Source organism: Cygnus olor, chromosome 2 (genome assembly GCF_009769625.2).
Source record: "Cygnus olor isolate bCygOlo1 chromosome 2, bCygOlo1.pri.v2, whole genome shotgun sequence".
Lineage (NCBI taxonomy): Eukaryota > Metazoa > Chordata > Aves > Anseriformes > Anatidae > Cygnus > Cygnus olor.
Window position 1 is genome coordinate 119,747,578 of NC_049170.1, and position 19,007 is coordinate 119,766,584.

The 19,007-nt window shown below is 35.4% G+C and overlaps 1 protein-coding gene across 1 annotated transcript in view; it reads left to right on the top strand.

The window, feature by feature from the left end:
- RP1 (RP1 axonemal microtubule associated) overlaps window positions 1-19,007 on the top strand; it is a 185,036-nt gene that overhangs the window by 116,506 nt on the left and 49,523 nt on the right. The window contains 9 exon segments of the mRNA XM_040547772.1: window positions 19-209; window positions 2,031-2,241; window positions 10,066-10,217; window positions 12,164-12,242; window positions 14,581-14,720; window positions 14,722-14,972; window positions 15,290-15,323; window positions 15,325-15,471; window positions 16,039-16,125. Coding sequence (XP_040403706.1) covers window positions 19-209; window positions 2,031-2,241; window positions 10,066-10,217; window positions 12,164-12,242; window positions 14,581-14,720; window positions 14,722-14,972; window positions 15,290-15,323; window positions 15,325-15,471; window positions 16,039-16,125 — 1,292 coding nt within the window.

Here is a 19,007-nt window from a genome sequence, read left to right on the forward strand (position 1 = left end):
CTTTGATCATTTTTAAAGGTAGAAGATTGATTTCTTGTCCTAAGCTGCCTGAAATCAACATGCAGTCATCAGGTCTCTGGATAATGGACATCACTGGATCTGACTTGAGCAATGAAGTGGATCCATTACACCTTTCTTTCATCTTCTATGGCAACCTGAATCACAAAAAGTTGCCACTTCAAGTTACAGGAAAAGCAATTCAAATCAAAGTACTTCAACCTTTATCTATTGAAAGAAAAGCCTAAGGATCATGTACCTGATGACCCTCTTAATTCTGAGATAAACTGTTTCTTTAAACTAAACTACCAAATTGATTTTTAAGTCCTCTATGTATTTTGACGCAGGTCATCATTTTTGTTTGTAGGCAGTAAGGCTGTCACTGGGGCAATGTTTTTTGAATGAGTAGAAATGAACCTTTTCCCAAGGTTTCATACTGAGAATGTTTAATTCAGCAAAGTGGTTCCTATGTGCATATCACAGTACATACCAGCCTGCAGGTGCTGATTTACAGTTCTTGTTGATCTCACAAAAGCAATTTGTAAACATACAATGTGCCATGGGATACTATAGAGATTTTAGGGCAGAAGATGGAGAAGGAAGAATCATGTATGAGATGAAACTTAACAGAAAGTTCATTTTTGTCTTTCATGCAATTTATTCATCCTTGTCACCATGTTTTTGCAGTCTAACTTCTTTTTCTTGCATCGTTTGCCTCTTTTATTTTTGCCTGTCTTTATCACTTTATTTTTCCTCTTTATCAGCTCCTTTTCACCCACAAGTTTTCCCCTTTATTTAGTTCTTCTCATCTTCCATCATTTGTCTTCACTTCCTCCTATTACTCTTCAACTTAAATATTAACAACCTTTTGATTGAATGAATGAATTTGACTTACATTGAAATATGGCCTGCTTCTTTCCCAATTCTTTTACTTCCCTCTTGTAACTATAATTCCTTCCTCAGTGCCAAAGCTGTGTTACTGTTATGCTATTCTGATTTTACTCTCCATGAATGTAGAGTACATCTCTCCAATACAGTAGAATTTGGAACTGACCTGAAGGTAAACACTACAGAGAACTCTACTTTAGGAAATCCCTGAACCGCAAAGTGCTGAAAACTAGGAAAATATTCAAGGGAAGTGTGACTATTACCTGTCCCGTTCTTGTATTGCTTGTTCCATCTTTCCATTGGCCTTTGTGGGTTCTGAGGAAATGGTTGACCCCTGTGAGAAAACTGGAAGTTTTCAGTTGGTTTGTTAGCCTTGTTTTAACCTTGATCCTGCATCTGCAGAAACAACTATATGGCCAGACTGATGGAATGGGAGTAAGTGGACAGACAAGGCAGTGGGAGCTTCTCAAGCCAGCTTTGTATCACAGAAACATGTTCATGAAGCCACATCCTGAAAGATGTTTCTTCATGATTGGCTGCTGAAACAGCAGAAGCAGGTAGCAAGGGAAAAGCAGGAAAATAAGGGTGAAGAGATCCCTGTCCCAAAGAGTGAGTGAGAATATGTTACTTTTGATCATGGGGGTTCATCAGAAAGCAGCCTTGGAGTCATGAATAAAGAATCTGTTCCTGGTTCTTCCTACTAGTCTGGTAAATAGGACTTAATGATTACACCAAGGAAATAATTGGCTGTTTTTTCATGTTCTTCCTTTCTTTAGTGAAAGAGGAAGTAAGCACACTAGATTAGGCTATAAACATGTTCCAAAATGAGGAGTACCTAGTTCTGCTAAAGAACCTCTTCTAAATATAAAGAAATGGTATGAAACTGGAAGTACCCTGTCAGAGGAAAGGTCAGGTCCCATGCAGTGCTGCTAGCTGGGCAGTATTTCAGTGCTACTGTCTGGGCAATATTTGCAATGAAAGAGCAAGAGAAAGCAGATAGTTAGAAAGGGGAAAAATGGTAACAGTTATAAATCTGCTCCAATTCTTCACCTATTGAAGTTTGCTCAGCTGTTGCATACAGCTGTCAACTACATTTGATCTGGCACAATTAGAATGATATCCATTCATCTCTTTTTCTCACTTAGGATGAACTGGCAGATATTGGCTCACTCTACAAAGTTCAGGTAACTGGACCACATAGTGAGCTAAAACAGCCATGGAACTTAGATTTACTGCATATGAAGCACACAGGCACAAAGGAAGAGATGTATTTAGCTTTTGACTGCTTGTTCAACCCTAATGAAGACAAATGTGTGGAACTGCCAGCTCTCTATGCAGATCAGGAGCCTTTGCCTGGTAAGCTAAGTCTGTTTTTGTTACTGGGGTCAGGATCTGTGTCACTGGAATACCAGTATATCTCCTGGGCCTGAAATACTGTATGAGGCTTTCCACAAGAATTTGATTAAGGAATATGATGCTTTGCACTTGCATTTATCACAAAAGAAAGCTGAGCAAAGAGGAATCACTTGTATCAGGATTATGACAGATGTTATAACTGCTGACACCAGACATAGAATATGGTTTCTTTCATGTGAGACAGTTCCAGTTTTAGCTCTTGATTATTTATTATCTCTTCAAATTAACGCAGTGTCAGCTGAAGATGTGTACAAAATATTAACTTGTGCATGATATTACCTGAATCTTCCTATCCAAAAAGAAATGTGTGACCTAGAAATGTAGTCAGTGTTTTAAGAATGAAAGAATTTCAGACCCCATACAAAACAGATAGAATTAAAGAAAAACAACAACTTGTTACAATCAGCCAGCAAAAGGGTAGCCAAGAATTTCAATTGCACTAGCACATTATTGATGTTGATGAGAAATTTATAGTACAGCTAGTATTATTCCAGTGGAAATATATTGAGTTGCAGTTTCCTCTGATGTTATTAATACATGTGAATTGTGTATATGATGATGACAGAGATATGATAAAGTGATTTCCCCCAGTCCCCCAGGAATATGGAGAACAGCCAATTGCATACTGATGGCTTGATCACTCGCTATTTAAGAACAGGATTCCCATTTATGCAGCTCATTAGAATAAAGAGGATTGATGCGGATAGTAAAGATCATGTATTGAAGCTTTTAGCGACAGTTAAGAGGTTTATTGCCAGAGGCTATAGTACAAAGACTGTTCTGCTGAAACAGAATAGAAAATAGGAAAAGATGGAAGCTGCCCAGAAAAAGGAACAAAATATTCCGTATGAACTTTGGCACACTGTTCTCTAGGAAGATTTTCCTAAATATTTTATCCCATTTAAAGTTGAAACTTGAACAAATAAAATAATGAAGACCTTATAAATCTCTCATTTTATGTGGTTTGCATAACTTTAAACAATTAGTAGCCTTGTACTCATTTACTGAAAAAAAAAAAAATCTTATGTTTTTGGTCCATCAGGTTGAAAATAGCATTGGATGTTGCATGTAATATATTCAGGATGTAAAATGCTAAATACAATAACTCTGGTGCTTGTTAAAATCTCTATTACCCCAATTTATTTATTAAAAAAAAGGGGAAAATTATAAGTATTGGTAATTATTTTCAGAATTTGGAATTGCTAAATGTATAACTAGATATTACTAACTCCAAAAAGTTCAAGCCAAAATAAAAATTCTAGAATTCATCTCTCAAAGTCTTCGTTATGCTAAGAACCAAATGGAGATAATGTCAGAGAGCAGTAATGTTATTAGCAGAGCAACTCAGTTGAGGTGAACTGAAAGGCTGAAATATTTTCCTTGGAAAACTTCTAAGAAAAAGATGTATACATAGTTTCTGACACAAATTGTCACATAGTTGGGTAGTATTTACTAACTAGGAAGTTTCACACAGACCATTTAGTGGAGTCCAGAATAAGGGAAATGCCTTAGGAGGAATTCTCTTCTAGATTTAACTGACTTTGAGTATGTGAGCAGTCCTTTTGAACTCACACGTATGTCCACAGTTGAAGTAATGACATGAGATATTTAAAGATACACCTTATGAATGATCCACAACTGAAACTATTAATACCAATCAGTTTTGTTTTTTTTTCTCTGTGGCCCCAACACTTATTCAGTCTAAAATTTCTAAATGTCAGCTTCTTCCTTGTATTCTAGCTTATCTACTGGAGACAAATCAGTTGTATATGTTTGCACTCATTATTTCTTCTAAAGAGACACATTTATGGAGATGTCTTCAATAAACGTCTTGGTAATATAAATTCAAATAAAGACAAAAGAACAATTCTGAATGATAAAGATCGTTGCTATTCCCAGACAAATCAAACAACAAGTAGAGAACTCTTTAGGGAGCAACGTAAATGCAAAAAAACATCCAAGTAAAGAATATCCTTTATCAGTTATGTCAGCTGCCTGGTTGTAATGAAGGCCATGTTATTATAAGTACTTCTCTTCTAAACTAAGTGATTCCATGAAATTTAGCAAGGCAAAAATAGATATCTGTGTTCATAAGGCCATGTTATTATAAGTACTTCTCTTCTAAACTAAGTGATTCCATGAAATTTAGCAAGGCAAAAATAGGTATCTGTGTTCATTTGTGATCTTCAGGAAAATCACAGCTACTTCTTTAAGGTGTTTTTAGTTTGCTTTTAGTTTCTCACAGTTCCAGTCTGCTAGTGATAGGCAATAAATTATATTAATCCCGCTATGCTGAGTCTGTTTTGCCAGCGATGATAATTGGTGAGTGATCTCCCTGTCCTTATCTCAACCCTTGAGCCTTTTCCATTGTATTTTCTCCTCCTTTTTTCTTTGAGGAGGGGCAGTGAGAGAGTGGTTTTGGGGTTCAGCTGCCCAGCAAGGTAAAGCCACCACATCATCTCATCTGGTGAGACATGAGGATGATTTAATTCCCAGCAAATTACAGTTATCAATTGTCATAGAATATATTTTTAATAATTAAAAACAAACAAAACAAAACAAAACAAAAAAAAACACATATGCACAAATATTTAAAACTGATTCTCTGAAATTGCTTTTTCTGTCATCTGTAATATTTATTTCTTAAAAATGAGTGCCCGAGCTCAGCCTATAGGTAACTTCCTAGGTACAATTATATTAAATATCCAAGGTCAAACAATTGTCTTGCATGCTTGCATTAGATTCTGTGGCATTATCTCAGGGATGTATTTGCCTTCTGGATATTAGCTAGTATCACAGAAGCAAATACATTTTCCATTTTCTTTTCTTTCACCTATCCATCCTAATATTTTATAAACATATTTTTTAGTCTATCTGTATCATGGTCTAAATTATTTATCATGCATCTTGGTGGACTTCAAAATAAAATACACTGATTATTATTATTATTATTATTATTATTATTTCCTTATAAAATCTGTGATAATTCTGCAAAGGACATTAATGTGCATATTAACACTCATACTGACACAAAGTCATTGCACACTTAAATTGTGAGGTGCTTTTGAAAATGATATTTTCAGTTACGATTAAAATTTTAGAACTTCTAGCTCTTAGCTTCTGTATTTCTTGATGCTTTCTAGATGATTTCTTGATGATTTTTAGAATGCCATTTTTGTTAAATGCAGTTGAAATCATGTATCAGAAGTTATATAGCAATATATATCCCAACATAGAAGTTATCTGAAGTTAGAAAAACTTGCAATATGTAGTTGTCAAAGTAACCATTGAAGATGAGTGTTACCTTATATTTACTAATGTATTTTTAACACCAGTTATGAATTGGACTCTTCTGGCTCATATTAGGGTTCTGTGATGCAAATTAAGTATTTTTTCCACAACAAGAATACAAATTCCAACATCCCCCCTCCATCCACCAAGTCTGTTAACATAAGATCATGAGTTAAAGTGCTTAACATCTGTAGCAATAAACATCTGTATTAACAAACATATTCATCTTCAATAAAAAAATCACCCAGCTTTACATTTTTACAGTATATAGATAAAATATAACTTTTTCACTGCTTTGTTAATCATAATAGGTCATTGTTATGTAGTAGTGTACCATGATGTATTGAGGCACGGAGAAGTATTAGCTTGCTTATTGATACTTCACTGTACTAGATACCATTCAGTCCAGCAGCTCACGTTTATCAAGTAATTCCCTTTTCATTAGAGGCAATGATAAATTCCATGTTACCTTCCAAAATGAAAGTAGTTCAGAGATACTTCAGCTAATGTATTCTTTTGACTTATTAGACTTATTAGCCATGGTTTGTTAGCTCAAACATAGCACCAACCTAGCAAGAATGAGTCTGGCTTGGGTGTTGAGGTGGTGAAGTGAGTCATAGTATTCTGCTTAATTTGACTAATTCGGATTCCTGCTAACTCAGGCCTCTCTTACCACACACTTAAGTAGAGATGAACCCTGTATTTTGATTAGATTCATAATATCAAATATTGAATGGGTACAAGATGATTTGCTCCACAGTCTTGAGCCTTTCTTCGTATTTTTCCCCCATTGTAAAAAATACCTCTACCACTTGATTTCAATGCAAATCTAAAATCATAATAGTGTAAAAAGTTTAACTGTACCTCTGACATTCAGACAGGATATGGTTGTGCCATTTAAACTGTTTACCCTGAAAAGGTATTGAGATTTATATAGGCAAATGTTACTGAATTTTGCTCTAAATGGTATTTGAATAAGTTTTGATTCATAGTAAGTTAAACAAAAAAATGGCAAATTCAAGGTAACACCTTATCATAGATCATCAATCATAGATCGATGATCCTGTCTAATTCATATTTTCTTTTTCTCTTTTTAATGAGCACTAGGTGATCATTTCCAATTTTCAATGATATTGACTTACATCTCAAACAGTCCTCTTTTATAAAGAGAATTGGGCAGAGACAAAGAATGGCAAGGTTGAACAGAACATCTTATTTTAGTAGATTTTTGTCGGTAGAGGGATGTTGTCTATTTGATAGTGAGAATAGTCCCAAATCACCCTGAAAACTTTTACCCTTTTCCCTAGAGTCTCATTTATATTATGCCTTCCTTCATAGGAGTTCCTTTGTATATTTTGTTCTGTTTTGTTTTGTTTTGCTGATATAGCAACAGTCCTTTCTCTTATCCAAAATCTTTGAAAATTAAAGGCGAAATATTTGCTGTGACTACAGTGAGCTTTGAATTAGGCATTAACAGTTCCATATGGAACTTCTGACTCAGCAAAAATATTAGGTATGTTTCTAATTTTTGGTACGTATCTCCCTTGAATACAGATATTATGAAGTAATTAGTTGTGTGATTAAAGTTGAGACCATGATTAAGTATATTAAAGATCATGGACCAAAGCAGTAAAAGTGTTTGTAGACATTGTGATTTCTAATCCACGCTACATGAGTGGTCAGATCTGTGGTCCAAACTCTTTCTAATCTAATTCACACAAGCAGCCTTTTGACTTCAATGGATCTGCTCACATGAGCAAGTTATACGTATAGTATACCTACAACAGTCTAGATGAATAATATAGAGGCTTACCTTTGTATCCTAGCTCCTCTAAAAGCAAAAATGCCATTGGCTAAATTCCAAAGAGTCTCTTGGACAGCTCATATGCTTTCAAATATCTAGATCTCCAGCAAGGGCAAGTCTGCGTAGCTAAGTTCACTTTATTGCAACTATATTGTCTTTCATCTGACAGTGCATATTTACCTGCCTTGAAGAAAGGGATGAGATATATTAGTTCCAGCCTGGGAAAACTTTTTTTCTATTTCTTATCATCAAACATAAGCAATGTCATCAATTGCAAGCACTCTCCCAGGTCATGGTTTAAATGTGGAAAAAAAAAAAATCCAGGATAAAATCCCTTAAGTTAATAATGACACAATGAAATAAAGTTACTTTTCAGAAAACAGATTTTTTCAGTTACCATCCCCACATAGCAAAACATGAAGAGAAACAAAGACATTTCAGTATATCACAATGAGCGCACCTTCATTAGCAGACTCATATGGCCCCTATTATTTAATGAATCCTTTTAGATATTCATTTTTCAATCAGTATGCAAAACCACCCAGTATGCAAAACCACTCTCATTCCAGTGATGTGACCTTTTTATTTTAGACACATAAAGAAATAGCTATATAAGATGTCACAATATTTGAATTCAGGCCTTTTGATTATAACACTCAATATGAATAGCACCAACTTGTGAAAAGAGCTGTAAGAAAAGCTTAAAAATAAATATCCTCAGAACACTTTTTTTTCCTCCCTGTTTTCCTATCACCTACGCATGAAAATAAATGACAGCCTTAGCTCTGGGTTCTTAACAATCATTCTCAAACCTACCAGAAATTTCTCATAATTATATCTTTTTAGAGGATGTAGTTTGGCTAAATGGAGCCATTTCTGTCTTGGAATAAATTTGATTCAAGAGATAAACTATACTGAAAATATCAGAAGTTTCCAGGATCTGTACTGAGTTATTTGTGTATCTTGTGATGTATTTTAGACTGAAATATATATTTCAGTTTTGAATAATGTGTGTTTCAATGCTTTCTGGCTTGTATTGTCAATTGTGCGACTGAAAGTGCTTCTCAGTTGCTCCTTGGTTCTGTGTCTGTGTAAAGCACTATTTCTCTTCGTACACACACATTTCCTGGAAAAGCAAACCAGGACCAAGGTACGGGCAAGCAGCAGAGTGAGGCTGGAAGAGTTTCTGCAGAATGCAACTGTCACACAGTCTAGACATTGCTGAGATTTGCTTTACTGTGCCAGTGATGAAGACTGTGGGAGTTGTGGCTGAATAGTTTGGAATGGTCAAAAATAGTTCAGTACACATAAAATGTTGGATTTTAAGGGTGCTCAGTCCTTCAACATATCAATCCTAGACCTTATGACAAAAACCGTTCATGAGATAATAAATGCATTCTTGAATACGTTCATGGTATGTGTGTATTGCTTATTACCCACATCCCAAATGTGACTTTCACAGTGGATAAAAATGTTCTCCTCCTTCTGAAGTGCATTGGAAAAATGTGTTTTACAAGCCAGCGTGGCTGCAAAGTGACAGCTTTTTTCCTTAGGTCAGAGTAACAATGCTTGAAGTTGGAAGCAGAACATCCAGACTGTCTAAGTTTAGACTCCTAACTTTTAATGTCCATCTCTAGAATATAGGGGAACCCATCTTAGGAGTTTTCTACAGCACTTGCCTTTCTCTGCTGACTACATAAGGAGCTCATATTCCTAACATAACCACCAAAGTTAGATACCTAAAGTCACAGCACTGGCAGTATACAAATTAGCACGGATTTATTATTGTAGTCTGAATAAGAGCAGGCTTTCAACATTAAAAATACAAAGAAACAAATATAAAACTTCTCATTTTTTTCCCTGAGCTCCTTCTTGTTAAGATGATGCAAATAACCATGAATACTGAGATTGTGACCTGCTTCTGTTTAAGTGTTTCCTTATTCCTTGACTCCATTATAAATTTGGTGGCTAAAGTCATTTAAAAAATGAATATAAGAATTTTCTATGAAGTTTCTTTGGAAATGATGTTATCTGATCTCTTCTGAATCACCTCCCTGTGTATTGTGTCAGAAAGAGGCAAGGAAGAAGCAGCTCCACAGCATGGCCATACATGTCTGTTCTAATTGTTACTATCACCACAGCTGAGAAAACCAGGAATGCTTTCCCTTAAACTCAAATTTCACATTTCACATTCAAATTTTACAGCTGATTTGTATATGAGCATTATTATATGTACATGGGAGGTTCGTTAGAGACTGATATAAAATGTGAAGAGGATTTTCTATTTATGTGTTAAAGCAGATGTTGAAGTTATTTTTAATTCATTATTTCTATTTCACATTAACTTGTTTTAACTTCAGGTTGTTTCTAATAGTGTTATGGTCTGACTAGTGAGAAAGCTTGATAGTCCTGATGCATTAATTCAGTGAAGACAATTACATGAGTTTAACGCTTAAGACAATCAGATCCCGGCTTTCTTCTAAATCACTTTATAAGTGCTAAGCTCTGTTTTCAAGAAGAAAATATGGTATGAGATTCTGATACATTTGCAATGATTTCTACCAGGGATTGGTAGATAACACAGGTGTTGGGCAGGAAGACAAGCAGGATTTTCTCATGCTGACTTTTTGTTTTTGTACATATATATATATATATTTTTTTTTCTGAAGTTGTGGAATATTCAATCCATTTGCACACGGGAGACTTGAAGAAAGCAGATGCCACTGGTGAGGCTTATCTTTGTATTCAAGGAGAGAGGAGTGACTCAGGGAAACGATGGCTTAACTCAAGAAACAGCCTGATCACTTTTGCTAGAGGGCAGGTAAAACAATGAGCAAAAATGTAACTGAATCTGTGAGTGTCTTTTTGTTAAAACTTATGTTTACATACAAGTTTTCATGTACAGAGTATCAAAAATACTTTACTAACTTTTGCATTCCATTTATACATGATTTTCTCTTGTAACTAAGAGGTGATTGTCTTCATAGGTAACATTTTAAGCATTACAGAATGGTAAAGCAATTAAATTGATAAAGTAATTTTTAAATAAATTAAATATACTCTAAATATACTTTAATATATTTTAAATATACTCTAAAAGTTCTAGTTTAATATTCCAGACTTTTAAGGCCAGAGAGGTATCTGTATTTTGTTTTAATATGGCTGACAGAGCTGATAGTATTGCATTTCTACTTACATTAGACCATGACCTTCTCTTATTAACTTTCCTGAAAGTAATGCCCTTGTTCCAAGCAGCATTTTATTTTTTCATGTTTCCAACTTTTCCACACACTTCTTGCTTTTAAACATTGTAAACATATTCTTGCATTTTTGAGTCTTAAAGGGCTTTTCCTAGAAGAGCAATTCCTAGAGTAGTTACTGACTTAAGAATAAAGTAACTAAAACAAATTTCAGGTCAAACAGAAATATCTATTTCAGATCAAAAGCAAATATCTAGCTGACACTTTATTAGACCCTACTGTTTGGTCTGTGTTCAAGTTTGGAAGAATTTGGAACTTTAAAGGGCTTTTCTATATCCTGGGTGACCTTAGTCACCTTCTTCTATAGAAAAGATCTCATTAACAGCTATTTGGAAATTCATCTTTTAACAGCTTTCTTTATTCCAACTTGTTCCCAGATGGCTAATTCTCTGTTCTTAGCATTTGCTTTTTTTTTTTTTTTCCCTACTTGACTCTTGTGATCAACATGGTCCTCACAATAACATGAATTTTTGTAAGTCATTGTACTTGGCAGCAACTCTGGAATCAACAAAAGGTTTTTATTTTTTGCCTTCTCAACCCAAAGCAGATCCCCATTTTTTTGTCTTGAAATTGCATTTTCAACCCAATAAAGACTTTTTCTCTGTCTACACCAGGATAGCTCATGAAGTCATAAGAGATAAAAGAGGCTTACTTGTGGAGATTTTGCACTTGTTTTCCCAAGAGATTAGACAAATCTATTCATGAATATCATGTTTACAAACCTTGTTTCTAAGGCCCAGTTCAAAAAAGCCAAGAAATGCACGCTTTAAGCTGTGTCCCTGGTGCCAGTGTGAGCTGACTTATGTTAGCTTTCCCATTAATAGTCAAGAAAGATGACTGAGCAAAGAAGAAAACAAACATGTAAGGTCAAGAAGGTGATTATACTAAGATTTGCAGTAGGAAAGAAGGGAAGATACCATGAAGTATGTTCATCATGCAGTTCTAGTGTATGATAAAAATCTATCATAGAAATGGCTTCAATGAAAAATCTTTATTCCAATAGCACAGTGGTTGAAATCTTACCGAAATACTATTCGTTTCCCATTTACCTAATTCCTGCTAAATTATCTGTTATTTTTAGTGAAAGTGCAATTGCTTCACATTTTCAGAATTATTGAACACCTGTAACTTTCATTGAGTTAGCTTCTGGATCAAAGTAACTTTCAACACAAGTAGAAATTGAGCTGATATGGTTGTTTTAGTCTATGAAAGTACTAGACACGAGCACTTTACTGCTGGAATGTGTATTTAATGTCTTAAAAATTACTTCTTGGTAAGTACAGCAACATTTTGAAATTGATAATTCACAATATTCACTGGTACAGAAAATATCAGTTATCACATGTACTGTTTAATTATGAACTCAAAGATGGTGGAATAGCATGAATGAGATAAATTTACTTCCATTAAAACACAGAGCAATGCACAAGGCTGAAATGATAAATATTCAAAAGCAGATACATATTAAGTTTAACTAAATTATTTTTAAATTATTTTCACATTGCAGGTGGATGTTTTCAAAATCAAAGCAGTACACCTTGGCAAGTTGAACAAAGTTCTTGTTGGATTTAAGAGTCCAAAAAAAGGTCAGCAATTTTTTTTTTCAGTTAACTTATAGTAAAATTAATGTAGATGATCAAATTTAGGGAATCCTGGAACTTCAGAAATATCTTAAATTTAAGATTAAAAATCACAAGTGTTTTTTTTTTTTTAATTCTAGAAAAAATGAAATTACTCTCAATTTCTTGTTGTTCATTATTTCTGTTGGACTATACATGTCAAGTATCTAACTTGGTTTCACTAAAATAGGCAAAGCATTCCTAGCAAATACAGTGACACTGTAAAATGGTAACATTATATGTGAAACTTTTCTCCATAGAAGTTACTATGTATTTTTGATTAGTCAACTAAGCCTTTATATTTCACAAAGCAATATGACTTCATGCTTTTGCAATTTTGACATTTTTTCTTCCTTTACATTTTTGGGTGATGGACATTTTCATTTTTGAGAGTTTTTTTTTTTTTTTTCCCCCCAGTACTTCGCTACTTCTTCTAAGTAAAGAAAAGAAAAGAAAATCAGTCCATCAGATTAGAAAGTGGAACATGGAAGGAAGGCTGTTCTGGCCTCATAGTTTTTTCTTCTAATCCCATTAGAAATATAGTCTTTCTTATGGGATTTTGAATAAGTGAGGTTGAGTGGCAGATAAAAAGGCTGCATTTCCTGCAGCATTTTTTTCTTGTCCTCCTTCCAGCTCAACAGCAACTCTTGTTGTTAAAGGAAATTGCTTACCTCTTAAATAGCAACAGCAAGGAGCATCATGAATTGATATTTTCTTCAATACTTTGGCTACAGTTTTGGCACAACAGTCTTTAGAAGCAAAAGAACAGAGGCTCTGCAGATATACCACTCATGCGGTTAATGTCGATAATGCAGATAAATCTTTTCCAGTGCATGATAAACTGAGTCTTTTATTTTTATCTTTATCAAAACAAAAACAAACAAAACAAAACAAAACAAAACAAAATATAAGATAACTCTGTAAGTTAAACTCAAAGACACACATACACAAACTGATCTGGGGACTATTTCCCATTTATTTCCTACATGGTAACATTGAAATGAATGATTAAACTTTCATTGACTTCAAGACTTGGAGTATAACCAATTTTACCAAGACTCAGAGGTCTGAGCCTTCAAACACATTGTTTCCAGAGTCAACAAAATGGCCTCCATCAAGAGAAATCCTTCAGCTAAGTTTGAAGCTTATTAGGTAGCATAGATCCTTGCCAGAAAGGAAGTTGTGTTTAGTGGAAAATTTACAGACCAGAAGGCCAACTGCATCCTGGGCTGCATCACCAGAGGAGTGACCAGCAGGGCAAGGGAGGTGATTGTCCCTCTCTGCTCTGCCCTTGTGAGGCCCCATCTGGAGTGCTGCGTCCAGGTCTGGGGCCTGCAGCACAAGAAAGATGTGGACCTGTTAGAGCAGGTCCAGAGGAGGGCTACAAAGTGCTGGAACACCTCTCCTATGAGAGAAAACCTGAGAGCTGGGGATGTTCAGCCTGGAGAAGAGAATGCCCTGGGGAGACCTTGCAGTAGCCTTCCAGTACCTAAAGGGGGCCTACAAGAAAGCAGAAGAGGGACTCTGTTCACGGAGCGTAGTGATAGGAGAAAGTGAATGGTTTTAAATTTTAAAAGTTCAGCCTGAAGAAGAAAAGGCTCCAGGGTGACCTCATTGCAGCTTTTCAATACTTAAAGAGGGCTTATAAAAAAGATGGAGAGCAACTTTTTGCTCAGTCAGACAATGACAGGACAAGGGGAAATGGTTTTAAACTAAAAGAGGAGAGATTTAGATTAGAGATTAGGAGGAAATTCTTCACTCAGAGGGTGGTGAGGACTGGAACAGGTTGCCCAGAGAAGTTGTGGATGCCCCATCCCTGGAAGTGTTCAAGGCCAGGTTGGATGAGGCCCTGGGCAACCTGATATAGTGCCATGGCAGGGAGGTTGGAACCAGGTGATAATTAAGGTCCCTTCCAACCCAATCCATTCTATGGATTTGTATGGTAGAAATCCTGATATACTGTTTTCCTTTAGGACATTTATAACATCATTTCATATGTGGGACCTCTGTGCCTTCCCATCCTTTGGGGCACTAATAGATCTAATCTGTCCAGTTGTTTATTTTCACAAGGTCTGAAAAAAACTTTAAGAATTCTTCGCTATATCAAATATACCAGAGAGTAGGAGAACAGACAGACACATACACACACAGTCAATATATTTTCAGAAGTCTTGTTTCCTTAAGAAGTCAGACAAAAGAAAACATTTTATTGATTTTCTAAAGATAGAAAATTATGACTGCATACGCAGAACATTTTGTTGCTTAAAAGGTATAAATTAATAATGTTCTGTTTATTTTCAATCAGATGAGTGGTTCTTGGAAAAAATTGTTATAAAAGAAGTCAGCTACCCTTTTTCTTCTCACGTCTTTGCTCACAATGACTGGATCAATAAATGCTCTAAGAAAGATTTTGTAGAAGTGGTAATTCCACTCAAAGGTAATGCCAGCAGAAATGTCCTCAATTTGTGTGAATCACTATTGCATGGTAAAGCAGAATAAAGTCAGCACAATGCTACCTCACAGTGTAGCCAAACTGAACAATGGTATACCAATGTGTGAGTGGCTGGGGCCAGGCCCAAGGCAAATCATGTCTTCTGAAAAAAAAGGAGGAGGAAGAAATCATGCCTGGGATGGAAAAGATGGGAATGGCAATGCTTCACAGCTTGATCTTGCTGCTGCCAGAGGAGGTGGTAATGAGTAGTTTACCCTTTCAATGGCTGGCATCACCCTTGGTGAGTAGCCGCAAGTGCTGGCAGCACGTATCCTGTCCTTGGAATAAAGCAAAGAAGATAGGCCTGGCACCTGCACAAATGTCACGTGTGGATTTGTGAGGCTGCTAGCCTGGTTTTCCACACCTTCACAGGGCTACAATAAGTAATAGGGCTTTTGTGACTTTGCCGCCTGACTTGCTTGTGCTGGATCCAGCCCTACGAGGCAAAACAATTTTATGTTATGGCTCATGCTATCTTATAACCTAGACATGGACTCTGAATATATGTTTGTTCTCAATGCAGAAATGTCTGTGACATCTCTTCTTACAAAACAAATTGATACTAAAAGTAGAGGACGATGGCAAATGTGGGTACACTGTACACAGGTACCAGAAGACGTGCCTGATATTCAGGTTGTTGTATTTGGAAGAAGAGGGAAATCTCCTGCACAGAAAGTTCAGAATCTGAATGATAATCCATTTTTGGTTAGTTTCTTTTTTATTTTACACAAATCTTACCAAAGTTTGTCAATAAAGTAACACTTGTAAGCTCTATATGTGAAGTTGTGTGGAATGAATTTTTGTTTGACGGAGTTAATGTTTACACTCCCGTATCTTAAATAAACAGCACTTGAAGAAGTTCTTACATGGGGGCTGATACATAAGACTTACCAAAGCTTTCTTCTTGAGTCAATTGCAACATTGGCATGAAAAACCTTACTAACTTTGAATTAAGGCTAGTAGTCTTTAACAGTAAGTCAATAACTAAAGAACTTATTTAGTACATCCTTTACTTTTTATTTCTCAAACTTTATCTAATCTGTTTTCACTACTCAGAAGCTATGTATCTTTACCATGAGCTTGGGCCTGGTCAAATACCAATTCTATGATTTATGCATTAAATTAATGGCAGCTTCTGGACAGGTGTTTGAAACTGGGCCACCCCTTCTCATAAACATTTTTCTTCTTAAACATGAAAATTCAGTCATTAGTCATCTTCTGCAAATAGGCGATAAACATCACTTCAATTTTCCCTCTTTATTTTTCTAACAGTTGACTGTTGGAGATATTGGAGATATAACAAAAGTTTCCTTTGTGTTATCCAGTCCATGTTTGGGAAGAGGAATTAAACTTCACAAGGTATTCCAAATGCACTACACATAAACATAAAATACTCTGCTTACTACTAGTATAAATAGCTGTTGTTGAAGACAGATTGGTAGCTTCAGCTTTGCACCACATCAGCAGGGCCACACACCTTGTGGCTCAGTTACCTTATGTCTACAGATGATTGTCTGCAGCTTCCACATCTCTCTGAGGGTAGACCTACCTTACTTCTGCCTACTGACACAAAGATAGCTATACCGATTCACTGATGTGGAGATCCATACTGCACAGTTCACCATGACGTGGAGGGCAGCATTTTCTGCTGATGTTAGAAGATGCTAATCCCTGCATGGAAATACTGACAACCTCCTGACACAGAGCAGCCTAATTGTGGAAAACAATTAAACTGGTGCTTTTTTTATTTATTCAGTACAACACATTCGTCAGTGGACCTTGAACATCTGACTGAGATTTAATATGTACTTAAGTTCTCTCAAGAAAACGGATAGTGAAATGATTTAATGTTGTCAATATTATGATTCAAGCAGATTTTAAATGTATACCTTTCCCCAGGTGTGTAGGAAGATTGAATAGAAGGGTGTTGGTCCTGATAACACCTGGGCTTTGGGGAAAAAAAGATTAAGCTTGGAGGTTAATGCAAAGAGAAGTTGCGTTAATGAACTATTCCCGGAGGCAAGTGTCCAAAAAGTATTGTGTACATAGCACTGAATAATTCTCAAGATAGTAGAATAATGGTTTTCTGAACTGGGCCACACAGTTCCTTTACCCAACTGTAGATTTAAACAGACAAGGGGTGATTCCCTAGATCAATAAACAGTCTAGAAACTGTTCTGATGGGAAACGCTAGAGACAGCTGCATTCCAGGGTAGAAGCTGAATGGGCTTGTGATATTCAAGGGGTCATTAAGTCTAAGTTTATGAGCTCCACTGACGGTAGAGGAGGAGTTTATCTTTTTCGTATTCTCTCCCAACATGTGTTTGTCAGCTAATTTTGTAGTCTCAGATCAGGCTATAAGAATGGAAGGAATAGGTAAGCAAAACTAATTTCTCATTTTAGAAATGCCTTTCCAGGCCATTTGATAAAACATTCTAAAGACTGACACTACCCTCACAACATCCGTCACATAATTAAGTAACGTAAGATTTCATTCCCCAGAACAGGTGGCTCAAAAAATGGCAGAAAATTCATAAAAGTCATAGTTTGCTGTCTGCTTTCTTTTCAAAGACAACCCTCTGCAAATGGCTAAGTGATTTTTGTTCATACTTTTAAATACTTCAATAGTTATTTAATAAATGGTTTATTAGTAGCTATACATTTTTACTATCTGCAAGTCAATGGCTTGCTATAGACCTGTGTAGTCTCTTCTACTGGTGCACTTACAACTCACAACAGTAGCCACAGTAAGATATACTGCTTGTGCCAGTAATATGCTTTTAACATCTATTACTCATTTATCAGTCTGTTTATAAATTATTTATATATGGAATCTTAATCTAAAATATAGAGTGTTGGTTTGGTTTTAATAGAACTTACAGTGCAGTAAAAAAAATAGATATGCTTTATAGAAATCGAAAGTCTATTGGAGTCAGTCAGTATGTGTAAGTTCACTATGAATCAGTGGTCAAGCCAAGTCCCAGTTGAAAAGAGCGAAGAATTGTCTTCCTTATTTTCTCATTAAATGAAAGAAGTAATAGACAAAATTTCAGAAATCTCACAAAACCACAGACTACAGATGCCACTGCAAAAGATAAAATAGAGATAAAATCTCTACATTCCTTTTGCTACTCTCTTGTCTATTCTGATTTTTACAGTAGCATCGGGCTACCAGAAATTTTCCTGCTGATCTATGTTTTACTGTATACTTTTTAGAAAATGATCCAAGCTTAGCTAGAATTTATATATTTTCTGTAACTTTTGAAGACTTATATACTAGAGAAAAAAATTTCTTGCTTAAAAGCAGTCTCTCTACCTTTCCAAAATGAAACAAAAATTACTTTTACTTTCATAAAGTAAAATGTAAATAATATATGATTTGAGATGAAATTCACCCTTAGATGCAATCTTATGACTAACAAGAAATTGTCAGGTACATTTTACTGCATAAATTTACACTTTAAAAAAAAAAAACAAAAAAACAAAAAAAAAAACTGGGGGCAGTTTCTGTTATGTTTATGTAGTTATAATTATATTATATAGTTAACCCTTTGTCTAATTTTACTACTGAAGGAGTTCGTGATGCTCATTGATATTTAATTAGGGATATTTATACTGATAGAAGTTAGGGAGGATATCTGTGTGTGAAAAGAAGATAGACATTTAGCAAGGATATTCAGTTATTGCAGGTGCAAAAATGGATACACAACACACTGCAATTTCAGTGGAATTTAATGCTGTCTAAAAAATCCCACTGTTTATTCAAACTACTAACAGTTTGGTTCTGGAAATCATCATGGAAAATTGTTTACATTCATCTGGAAGCTTTTTGCTTGATCTTATGAAGCACTGAGCACATGGCATAAGCAGAAATGGAAAATGTTCAGTAATTATATTTTTAGGAACAAGTCTGCCAATTTTTTTAAAAATTAAACTCTCAAATTCCTAATAAATTATATAATTCAATGATATAATAATGTATGCATTTCACAGCCTACACTTGAAGTCTATGTAAGGAAATGCGTACTCAAAAGTCAGGGTTTCCAAACAGTGGTATTGTGTATCCTGTATGATGAGGCACAAGCTTCTGTCGCTGCTGCAGGTGCCAGCAGAGGTAGTAAGTCACCATAGTAATTTTGGGAATCCCTGCCTAAAGGTTTCAATTACAAGTGACATTAAGTTTTTTCCTCTTCCTTTCCCTTTCCCTTTCCCTTTTCCTTTCCCTTTCCCTTTCCCTTTCC